Source organism: Varroa destructor, unplaced genomic scaffold (assembly GCF_002443255.2).
Source record: "Varroa destructor unplaced genomic scaffold, Vdes_3.0 BEIS01000005.1, whole genome shotgun sequence".
Lineage (NCBI taxonomy): Eukaryota > Metazoa > Arthropoda > Arachnida > Mesostigmata > Varroidae > Varroa > Varroa destructor.
In genome coordinates, this window is record NW_019211458.1 from 15,432,987 (window position 1) to 15,445,585 (window position 12,599).

Here is a 12,599-nt window from a genome sequence, read left to right on the forward strand (position 1 = left end):
TATATATAGTTAGACTACAATAGTTCGCACTGAAACTTAAGTGTTAAGTTGGCACTGGTTGGCATCATAGAATCGCTCGATCGAATTCGCTAATTATACGTTATCTGCCCCTTGTACGACTTACACGTGAGATAAACGTTAGCTTTTAACGGTCAAGCAATTTCAGTCTAAGCTCATCACACTAACTGATGTCAACCCACCCCGTTGGCCTAATTTGTGCTACCGAAAATTCTAACTAATTTTTCGCATCTAAAATAACACTTTATTGCCCTTATGAGCGGTGTGGCATTCTGCACGACTTTATAAAAAAATCATTGCTTGTTCATCACTTCTATGTAGTTTTTAGATTATTACAGTTCTGAATGTAAGAAATTAACCCAACGGCTCAGTAGAAAAATACAGAGTGTTCCCTCTTTTTTGGGACATTTGCATTAGGATCGTATAATCATGAAAGGGTTAACAGACTATAAAGAAGTTCATATAGTTTCCGAGACTGCGGCATTGCCACGAGTTTTACCAAGTGTATTATCGCCCCTTTAGGTAATCGCTAATGGACGCTGACAATGAGTTGGTGAATACGGTGAAAGCTCAGCAGTGGCCTTGCGCAGGATGATGCCTGTTTACCTACATCTTCTCCTTCTATACGGGTGGGTTTTGCCTTACTTAACCAGAGGCCGACCTGCAAATATGACCGGAAAATCTTTGTTGGATTATGCCGCGAATTCGAACGCCACTGTATCAGCGAATATCTCCTCTACACCCACAGCACGTACGTTGTAAAATAGAAAATTATGTTGGCATTTCAACTAACCAGAGAAATCTGTAACGCTTTTCAAAAAGCGGCCATTTTTAAATTAGTGTGTTACTTTACAGGTTAGCAATTAGTTTAGAAAAGGCGACCTCAGGTAAAAACATATATTAAGACAGATATACAACTACTCCTTGAAAACATTAGCATTCTACTCTCTGCAACAACTTCATGCATAAATCGAGCGACCGACCATATTCGAGGAGTCGAACGTTTACCGTTATGGAAAGATGGATCGATGCTTCGTCCGCTACCCGAAGACGGTTGCCGTATGTCTGCAACTACATTTCCCATTCATTATCGTATTAAGTAACGCAAAATAATGAAAACGAAAATTTACTTCACCGGTTCTTTCCTAGTGAATGAGATAATACTTCGTAAAACAAGGCTTAAAAATTTGTCCAATAAAAGGCCCTGGAGTAACCCAGATTAACTGTCTGTTAAACGGAGGGTCATACATTTTTCGTGCGCAAAAAAACCGGACAACACGCTTAGCAGTTATGAGTAGTAAAACAAAATGTCTCGCCCAAAAAATGTCTTTATCGAAGCAAACAATTCGAGCAGCTTCCCAGCACAAGATGAAATGAAGTACCACATTTCAACAAGTTTCCAACAAATTTCAACACATCAGTAGCGCCCATCATCATAAGAAAAGTCCACCAATTTTGAGAAGTCCTTTTCGAAAAAGGACCGTGCTCCTATTTAGGCGGAAATGAAAGAAACAGAAACGGCCGTTATAGTAAACTGATCGAGGACACCTTTACAGAAATGAGACAACCGATTTTACAACAGTCATTTGTTAGTAAAACCGATACTTTTATTGATTTAGCTAGCTGGTAACCTTGCTACCATTGCCTTGAGTAATTTATTCTGCTTATGTGACGTAGCAACAAGCTATGCAATAAAAGATGCTGGTGCAAATCGTAAGAAAGTATTAGGACTCTTCATGATCTTCATAAAAGTCTATTTATTTATATGAACACTCGAGTGAATAAAGCGTGTAGCAAAAATATTATTAAAGTCTTATGGGTCGCCGAAAGCCCAATTCTAATGGGTTTCTGATTTATATATATGTAAATATTTTATTTTTGATTTATATATATATGTATATAATAACGTGTCCTACCAGCCCGATTAGCTAAAAGCGGCTCGATTTTTCTATCTTTGTTTCAAAGGGACGGTGAACTAAAATGCCCCACTTGACGCTATCGAAAGGGGTTATTTTAAATAAACACTGCTTGGCTATAAAGATCAACTGTTTTCCCTAGCAAAATGGAACATTTGCACGTCAATCTATAATTTCACTGCGAGAAGTAAGTGAGCTTAGGAGTTCAAAATGAATATTTTATGGTAAACTGTCAGATTCTGTAAAGATGCCTTTTAATCATACAGAACTATTTATCAGGAAAAATCATTAGCAGAGTCAAACGCGAAAAACATTTTTACAGATATTTATATATTGCCTGTAAGTAGAATAGGGAAACGATCACGAATGGTCTGTATTCTCTATGTTTAAAACGTCGTCTCAAGTTGTACAAAAGAGTTCGCAAAATCAGCCCAAATACAACTAATGAAGAAAGTATTTGTGCTTAATCTTCAGCAATAATTTTATCAATATCTGAAAAATTTTAAAGCAAAACATTTTCAACAGAACCGAATGTCTGATACTCCCTTCTTGCTGTATGCATATATGAAGTATTGTTTGGGGCAAAAATAATAGGAACTAGATTCAGTACATTAGCTCTCTGTTTATTTAGTTAAGTTGCAATTGCTGAAGTATCGTGTTGTTACTGTTAATCAATTTCAGTATTGATTAAAAAACTGGTAACTACAACGTTCGTGGAAAAAATGCCAGCGTTCCTCGCTACCCAGTCAGCACGGCTAGAACTTGTCGATGGAAACCCCTGCTATACAAGTAGGTAAAACCTAAGCTGCACGGGTTATGAGAATATGTAGTGGTAGTTTCATCTACTTTACAGAGCTTTATTTAGTTCAGTCATTGCTATTTTGCACTAGCGCGCACTCCTAAACTCTGGCAAACGCATTTTCAGGGAACCATCTTTTACACATCAAAAAAAAATTAACACATAAATGTATCAATTTGAGCTTAGCACATTGAATGGAAATGGCTAGGTGACACTATGTGGTTATTTTGGAATAATTATAAAAGATCTAGGTGTTTTCGCTGGTTTTACTACACACTGCTTTTAAAATAGGTCGCCGATCGTTTATTCGTTATTGCCTCCGTATCTTTAGATTTCTTCGTCAATCGCTTTTAGCGCAGTCTTTCTCTTTTCGATGTTCGCAGTGGAAACCATGGACTACGTGGACGTCGGAAACCTCATGGCTCGTAAGACTTGCTGGTGTATGACCGTCATTGATCTACCGATAACGGCTGCACAAACACCTCAGCATACAACGGCCACGGAAATTGTGGTCAGGACGCCGGTATATACTACGACAGTAACCATTTTTGCTAACTCTGCCATTGAGACCGTCTACAAAACTATAAAGTTCTCCAATGATGAGGTCAAGACGACCACGCGGTATCGTTTTGAGCCGTCCACAAAACGTTCATCGGGGGTCTTCTCTTTAGAGAGCATGCAAACCAGTGACGAATTTGATAGCTCCACGTGGATCCCTGAGAATATCATCTCAACTTCGCGGCCAACCAACACAATGAATATTGAACCTTCTAGACCATATTTGTCAGTTAGTCAAGCAAGTGAAACAACGGCGTCATTATGGTTTCCAGATTTCACTGATATCCTTCCGTCATCGCCAAATTGGGATTTTTCCTCAAACCTATCATCGTATGACATGTCATTGCACTCCTTAGAGTCATCTATTCGAGAAGAAAATCTCTCTGTTACTTGGGACACTCAAACGACACTACTATCAAATTCAACGGAGCTCATTAGTGAATGGAACCAATCTCAAACGGAACGATTGAACATACTTACACCGAGTCGTCAAGGCATGATAACACCGGATCTAGGGGACAGTTGGACGGCGGGCCCTGATATTACACTCTTTCCTTCGATAATTGTGTCGTCCGAGCCGTTCTCGCCTCGAAGTATAGGTTTAGATCTTGAAGATTTGACTCCCGAGGTGACGCCGATCATTCCCCCATCATTAATTGACTCCGACAAGTCCTGGGGTATAATAGCGACAAATCTAAGCACTCTAGAAGGTATCAATCCATCGTATAAAGAAACATCACCTATCTCTATAGAGCCTACGAATACTTACGTGAGTTCGACGCACTGGAATACAGATGAAAATTCCGTTTCGCCATACTGGTCATCTGAAAACTACGATTTAGGGCTTGATCCATCGCTAAGTTTATCATGGACATTCAGCCCAAGTCTTGCCACAATAAATGAGACTGGGTTGCCGTCGACTTTCTCTAGCGAATGGCCTAACAAAACATCGATGCTCACTGTCGATATCGTAACGTCAACGGCTAGCTGGAATATTATATCGTCAGACGTAGTAGACGTCTCATGTGCTTCAAGCGAAGTAGTAAGACCCGTTTCATCCTTGCCAAATCAAAACTTAAGTGATCAATTGAGCATTTACCAAGATGAAACAGATGCGGTTTCGATGACTTTAGCGCCACTGCCTATACCAAGCACTACTCAGAAAACTATTAACCGAATTTCACCTCAATTTTCACTGTCATTTGATTTACCAACAACGGGACTAGCTTCACCGGCATCGGCTAGCCCCTCGTCAGATCACAGAGCGACAGTGGCCATTTCGCCAAGCACTCCTACGAAAATTTCGTCGGCTGAATTTCCTGCCTCAACTACATCGTTTTTCGACAACTCGATTTTACCTGCGGACAGTGCAATTGAGGATAGTTCTGCCAGCCCACGCGACACCTTGTCAGTAAGTGTATCAGAAGATATACCACAAGAAGGATTCACCACCTCCTTCTCCACATCGGTAATCCCTGCCGGATCGCCGACAGATTCTATGTGGATACTTGCCACGAACGTAACTTATGTGCCAACAAGAACGACCGCACAATCTACAGTTAGTTCTTTCATCCTGGAAGTATCGACTGCGAAACAACCTGCGACAGCAAGCGAAAGAGATACCAAGTATTGGATACAGACAGGTGAGTTGGAGAAGAGAAAGGAAACAATGTCATCTGCTGCATTAATCAGACGTGAAATAGAAAACCTTTATATGCGAATGCTACTGATTTTTGTATGGCTCATTGAAATGGACAACTGGATAACTGTTATACCTAACATATATCAAGAACGTTAGAGCAGAAGAAGACACATGCATACTGTTATAATATCAACGAGTTTCCTTGCATCTTTACAGAGCTTCGCATGCCTCCTGACGTAAATTCTACTGATACTTCAACGTTAGTTAAAAACTTGGCGTTCCTTTACGAACGGGCTTATGTCCGTCAGCGTAAACGACAGCGACGGTATGCCAGACCAACATCGATAAAGTTGATCTACGTCCGGAATGATTATATACAACGGAATATTACTCTTGTGTATGTGTTGTACTATCAAGGACAGCTGGTGCCAGCTTTTGAGGCTGTAGAGAAAATGAGAGTCGTCCGCGAAGCTGATATGGTAAAACTCCTGCAACATGGCATTATTGTCAAGGCTAAACGTGAGTAGTCAGTCCTTTTGCGGATCTTTCGGTTTCTCTTTCGGCCGTCAAGTATACGGGCCCGATGCAGCTAGACGCGATAATATTCGTGATCATTCTATGATACGTTCTATCCACACATGGCCAATTATTGATAATGTTAAACATTTGTATGGTCCCTCTTTCCACTTCTTCGCATTGCTAGCCTACGAGCCATGGACGTCAAGTGCCCTTTTGGAAAATCGCGAAGAGATCTGGTACAAAACCAAGTTGGCGTGGATTCTCGTCTTGATTCTCCTGTTACTCCTTCTTCTGTTGCTCCTGCTATTGTGCTGTCTATGCGTACGTACGCGAAAGAGACAGAAGGCCGAGGTGAAAGACGCTGAAGTTTCCAGTTCCTTTAGCCAGGGAGAAGGAAGGTTCAGCACAAATTCGGGTATCGTAAGTATATTGTGCCAAATACCTGGAAAGCCCTTTAGCGATTACTCCTATAAAAAATGGTCAAGCAGCTTGCAACACTAAAGTGTTTAAAAATGATCAGCGTCAATAAGATTTACATACGGAGACGTAAGAACCAAAACACATACAACTTAATGGGGCTAGAATTCGTCATCGTCATTTATATTCTGTAGACAATGTATGCAGTCATTCTTCTATGCTGTTGTGTTATCATATTCTTGTTACAGACAATGCCGGCGGAAAGCTTACGTTCATATCGTGACGCCGTAACTAGCCCAGTGCACTTCGGCGAAACGGGCACATACCGAAGAAGCGAGTCCCCGAAATTCTACGAGAATCAGGCCTTCGAGGGATCACTAGATGAGCCCAGAGTTCGACGAAGGCCCATCTTGACACAACATACGTTTGAAGCGACATTCGAGGGCGAAGATAACGGGCATGCTCGAACTGAATTAACACCTCCCGAAGTTAAGCCTCGCAGACGAATAAAAAATTTCGATGCTGAACAGTCGGTTGCCCCCAATGAACTGTCTACGTATCAAGATATTCGAATACCGTAAGTTATTGCGGAGTTACGATTATTGTATAAATTAATTAGGAACGATATGAAATAACAGAAATAGCCGTGCGTCAAGCTAATGGTATGCATGATTTCAACGACAGGTATACTATGTAGACACGTGTGTCAATACCTGCTAAACCTCCTGCTGAAGACGGCGGGGTTTGCTGGTCTAAGCCCCACTAAATACACGTAAAGTACGCTCCGTATTTGATGAAACGAAGAAAATTTAGAGCAAGCTTATACGTGGGTTGTTTCAAAAGTCATTTTTTCGCACAATTTTTTACACGTTATTTAAATTTAACCTATGCATGAGTTATGCATAACACTGTATTCGAAACGCCATGTCAATTTTTTTTCTCCTAAGCTTTGCATTGCGTATCATCCTATCGATCCCAATGTTAACTCGACAGACGCTGTAGTTGTGAACAAAAAATCCATTCTTTTGTCACAGTGCATCAGAAATCGAGATCCGACGAGTGATTAGTGAGCTCGCAAGCGAAGACGAGGAGTCCTCGGGAGAAAGGATCGCCGAAACGCGACGACAGCTCGAGTCCATGACCGAAAAGCTGAACGCACTTGTGGACAATAGTCTGTCAATTGAACATACACGCAGTAACCTGTACGGTAGTACACGGCAAAGGACGCTAGTTGTCCGCAGAGATTACAAACACCGATCAAGATCGGCGGATTCAATTGACAAGTAAGTGTAGCTATTAGTTCATTATGGTAACGGCTTATAAATTTCGTAGGGAAAGATTAGCATGAGATCTATGATCATTGGTCATGGGGCGTTACGAACTGTTCAGCATGAACGGGCCTACTGGAAATGCAATAAGTTTATATCTCCAGGTGATGAGGTTCCTTTTGACGTAAATGTGCGTATAAACGGAAATTTATGTTGGGGCAGGACGGCTGTCGGACGACCGCTTTTCACAGTTTCACATGGTATGAACAGAAATATAATTATGTATTGCTAACAGGTATCCAGGAGTATCGCAGGTTCCTTCACTGAATAGCCCGATCTATCGTGATCAACCAACGCAAACTTATAGCATGACCCAAACAAAGAGATCAACAACTCCACATTTCCTGGTAACGATACATAAAGATATCGCCAGAACCGAACAACGTATACAACAGAGGCAATTTGTAAGTAGCATAGATTTAAGACCCACTTTTTAATCAGTGCGCCATAGGCTGGCCAGAAAATTCTTTTTTCCCTGAATATATATATTGTAGAAGATGCTCTCGTAATGTTTTTCTTATGTTGCAGCAACGAACTGTCGAACAATCGGATCGCTTGTCCAGAGCAGTGCAATACCGACAGCCGGCAGAACACGTAATGGAAGCTATTAAACACGAGTTAGACAAAGCTCAAGAATCGAATCGGGAGAGCTTTGCCTAAATGCCGCGGATCGAAAAATACTAGCAACATTTATTGATTAATCGGCCATCAACATAACTGAGGATCAATCAGGTGACAAGTCATCGGATGCGCCCCGACCAGCGTAGATCACAAGGTTTTATAGGTTTCAAGTACGCAGAGTCACAACAGCTTACGCTGTAAAAGCGTAGTAATAATATTGCCTTATTAGCAAAGTCGCGGCACAAGACTGTATCGCAACCCATGCCGCAGGCAATATGTTTATAATGACATCAGGCAAAGCAGCAGCTAACAAAAAAAAATAGATAAACTGTCAGCCTTGTAAGTAAAAAAGGTCCAAGTAAAAACATAGGGGCATAATGAAAGCGAACAATGCTGGGCGAAATCTGTATCATTATTGTGGTCTAGTAGTACACACTAAGCAAGGGTTAACGCTAACTGCTTTCAGTCAGTAGGGACGCACTGAAGATCCATCGCAAGAAGTTATATATGTATACATATATATATATACATTGTGCTTGCGGAATCCTAATTAGCCTAAATGTAATTAGCAAGAAATCTACATTTTTGAGGCTTAGTACAGGACCTTGCGGCGACTATAACAGTACCTTTTAATCCTTGTGTGCTACGAGTATTGCTAAAGATGTCAGAGAGAGAGAGAGAGATACGTTCGTGATAGTTTAATACTGAGATTTTCAGCATAACATTAGGAACATACCGTTATACATTATCGAACAATAGGCTTGATTACTTCAACAAAGCCTTTGACACTTCTGTTTGGATAGCTGTCGCAACTGAGCGACTGTTTTGTACAATAAGATACATTTCTCCTGGACCGTACGCTTTATGAGTGCAAATCAGCCAAGATATAGATTTGCTTTAAAAAAAAACGTTGATTTATAAATTACACACTGAAAACTACTGACGTCTGAACGTTAGAACTCGGCTGGACTATGTACCGTACCTTGCCAATGAATGTTTTATAAAATACAATGTACCTTTTACATAGTAGAAGTAGTGTATACTGGATGAAATGTACTCTCTGTAACATTTAACTATTCCTAAGGATACTTGAATTAATAAATATTTAGATATTAGTTGTTTTCTATCATGTTCCTGTATCGTTGGTTATCATCAGGTAATTAAAATAGGAACGTATTGTCTTCATAATATATTTATATACATATATAATAGAACATAATATATTTATGAGTTTCACAGGGCAGGATAAACTAAAGAATACTTACTGTTTGACTAACGAAGCGTATGTAATTATCGTTACATACCTATACATAGCAATAGTAATTCAGGTATTTAGTTCGCTTGTGTGAATATCTATACATATACTGGTTAGGTTGCCATAATTACTCTCGTTCTGATGGTAATTTGCGTGAGCTGCACAAAAATAGGCTGGACGGTCCCCAAAATGGGCAAATGAAAGACAGCGAACCCAATGTCGTCAACATCAGCAGTGATAGATGCGATCGGACAATAGCAAACACAAGCCGTTAGCGGTTCAGCATTGAGTCTGAGAGTCCGCGTTGTAAAGCAGTATAGAATTTAAATGAAAAATAACCGGGATTCAAATCTTGATGACTTTCATTGTCTCATTCTACTACAGGTTGGTGAGAAATATCTACGTTTTACGAAGAGAGGTGCAAATAAAAATGGTCGAATCACAGGGAATGTTGTCGAAGCTAAACCCTTTCGCCAACCGCTGTACCATTCTGCCATATAAATACGATTTTTCTGTCTCATCAAAATGGCAGATCTCAACACGTTTCGCTATTCAGTTCAGCTATCCTTATAATGATGAGCCTAATGATGAATTCGTGATTGTATTTTATAACGCCGCTTAATGTCATAGTTAGTATTAAATCAAGCTGAGTTGTAGCGTTCATTTTCTGGTTTTGTCCTGATTTGGCCAGGCCGATCTACAAACCTTCAACTGCTAAGCATCTGCCTGCTCGTAGCGCCAATTCAGCCGTTCCCGTATTAGTAGTTTAATGGAAAACAAATGGCCACCATAAATAATTCAAAAATCGGAAAACTTTGATACCTAACGAACAACTTTTCTGTATTTGGCATGAATTACATTTCTGACCATTTCCATTTGGTCAAACTGATCGGCTCTCTTAGAAGATTAAGTCAAAACCTAAACGTATCGGAGCTTGTGTGTTTTTTCTCCTTCTTGTTCTTTGAACTTGCGCTTCCTGTAGATGGTAGTAGTGTAGGATGCATCGTTGAGTGTGAAAGTATTTTACTTCCTCTATGCCGGTAGTCTATTAGGCCGCTTCAGTATCACATAGCTCAAACGACATTACGTATTTAGGCCATACGAATTATGAACTATCAACTCTAGAAAAAAACGTTAAAACTTTGGCAATTCATTACAGGCCCTGCTCGTTAGAAAACTAAACGCAATTAACTATATAACAGGAAACGTTACATTGATTTAAGCTAACGATAAAGAGATCCCTTTCCTGTAAGCTATTTTTTTCCATGAAAAATTCTGACATTCAGACAAAACCGAAGAATCGGACACGAACTGTAATGTTACCATAATAGATGAGTCGGAGGATACGTACGAAGATGATATACCGCAGACGACAAAAAATATCTCCTGTCTCTTGACGAGTTAGAAATATAGGCGCCCTTGTTACAGAGTAAAACAGTTCTTTGTGGGGCCAAAGAATTCACTGAATACTTCTATCGTATCGGTGAATACTATATGAGTAACTGTTCATTGCGATAACAGGTTCTTTTAGGTTCCGAGACGTGACGGCTGTAAGGCGTCAGACGTACTCAATATACTCAGGAGGATAATCAGAAACCAACGAGTCACGAGAGCTATCTAACAACTCTAAAACTAGTTAATATTATCATTATGAACATTGTCTTATTAAATGATATGAAATAAAAACAGAAGTCTTATTAAATGATTTAATGTTTTGTTCGCTATTATGACGACTTCAAGTTAGAAAAATGTTTTTATCTTTTGATTGAATTTTTTAAATTCAAAGGGTAATTACTATTAGATGAATGAGTTAAATAATGCTATTAAATTGATCAATTTCTAATTAAATTTATTTCTTTATTTTCGTATCAACACAAAGTACTAGAGCGTTAAGGGTACATCTCACCTATCTAATTTGTCGGAAACATAACTATTCTTTTACTCATATTTACTCAGCATGCCTAAGTACATAGCGTGCTGTTATTACGTTGTGATTCATGTCTGTCGTGTTTCTTTGCATAACTAATTTCTTTAGTTATTAAACTTGTATTGTTTAAGCAAATACTAGCAAACAACGTTTGTTGAAACAACGTAATCAAGATTCCGCGCCCGATTTGTACCACCTCTTGATCTCATCGATGGAGAATTCCTTAACAGAAACCGGATAGATTTGCTCGTGCGCTTCAATTGGCGTCTCGGCCTGAAAGTTCGATTATAGTTTTAAGTTAAGAAACCCAGTATACACAGAAAAAAAGAAGTAGGTTTCAACGGATTTAAACTATTGCGATGTACGAACTGTAATTTGTATGATAAACGAACGGTCATGTGGATGGACCTCGTTAAATAAACAGTTCTGTTTGATATAGGCCACCTGCCCTTATGCTATAGTGAACCACGAAACGATTTCTCGTGCGCTATATGCTTTATTACCTGTTCTATGATTTTTGCGTAAGGGATCATTCGAAACGCACCATCGAAATACCTATACTCAGTAATACAACAAGATGCATAATTTGGCCAGTTGTACACATTACGTATCAGCAATAATCCGTACCATGTCTGCTTACGATATATATATATATATATTGCCTAGTTGTTACCGACGTTAAGCCATTTTTTCCGATTCGGATTCAGTTTGATGAGTCGCGCAGGGAAGCGACAAAAACGTTGAAGGAAAATTGAGCTTCACAAATTTTATGCCAAAATCAGTCAATAGATATGGCCTTGTAAGCACGATGATAAAGCTAACATATATATTATAGTAACAATAGTCTGAGAAGTGATGAAAATGACAACCAATATTTACGGTACAGCATTGAAGAACCGTCGTGTCGAGATACGCGAATATGCTGCAAGAAATAAAAGAGCCAATAGAAAGTTCGAGCAGGAAAAAATGATAGGTTTTGGTTAACATAAGGAATACTGCTTTCATGATCTATCCGGTGGTGCAGAACCAGCTACTGATGCGCCCCCTATTGTTGACCGAGTTGAGTGACAATGAAAAATTATCAATCTGAAAGTATCAAACAGGAATTTGTCCAAAATTGTTTTTTTTTCCCTATGAAGCATTGCCCCTAGAAATGATAATCAATGATACCAATTGACGACAAACCATTTGTGCTAAGGAAGCATCCATATATTAGCATTTATTGAAAAGATAGCTGCGTTAGCACGAACCGTGCTCGTTTTTTTCTCCAATGAGGCTAGATAACTTTCCACGAACAGTAGCTGCTTCCATTAAATCTATGTAGTTCAATTAAGATTTTTTTTAATATTTTACAAAGAGTATACGAGTGATACGAGAGTATACAATATACGAGTAATAATGAAAGTTACTTTACAACGGTACAAATGAACACTAAATAAGATTATATGGCAGGTAAGTGTTGTATGTTGCGGCATATAAATTCTATCAATTGCCTGCTCGCGCGTTCCGTCACAGAGGCAGACAGATCGTTCTTTTTTTTTGTAGTGGGCAAAAATTCGCCAACCATGGAAAGACAATTAGTGCAAATGGTCAATTGAG

The 12,599-nt window shown here is 39.4% G+C and overlaps 1 protein-coding gene across 2 annotated transcripts in view; it reads left to right on the forward strand.

Annotated features, from left to right (window-relative positions):
• The window catches only part of LOC111251049 (uncharacterized), a 12,205-nt gene extending 3,258 nt beyond the window's left edge, over positions 1-8,947 (forward strand). Inside the window, exons 2-11 of one of the 2 annotated variants that reach the window (XM_086991174.1) lie at positions 541-769; positions 1,984-2,121; positions 2,616-2,723; positions 3,117-4,934; positions 5,150-5,452; positions 5,637-5,872; positions 6,118-6,446; positions 6,904-7,152; positions 7,433-7,601; positions 7,726-8,947. In XM_086991174.1, coding sequence (XP_086847300.1) covers positions 2,657-2,723; positions 3,117-4,934; positions 5,150-5,452; positions 5,637-5,872; positions 6,118-6,446; positions 6,904-7,152; positions 7,433-7,601; positions 7,726-7,857 — 3,303 coding nt within the window. In that variant the 5' untranslated portion in view covers positions 541-769; positions 1,984-2,121; positions 2,616-2,656 and the 3' untranslated portion in view covers positions 7,858-8,947. The remainder of the gene's footprint in view (positions 1-540; positions 770-1,983; positions 2,122-2,615; positions 2,724-3,116; positions 4,935-5,149; positions 5,453-5,636; positions 5,873-6,117; positions 6,447-6,903; positions 7,153-7,432; positions 7,602-7,725) is intronic. The other variant, XM_086991173.1, reaches the window with a different exon arrangement.
• The last annotated feature ends 3,652 nt before the right edge of the window (positions 8,948-12,599 follow it).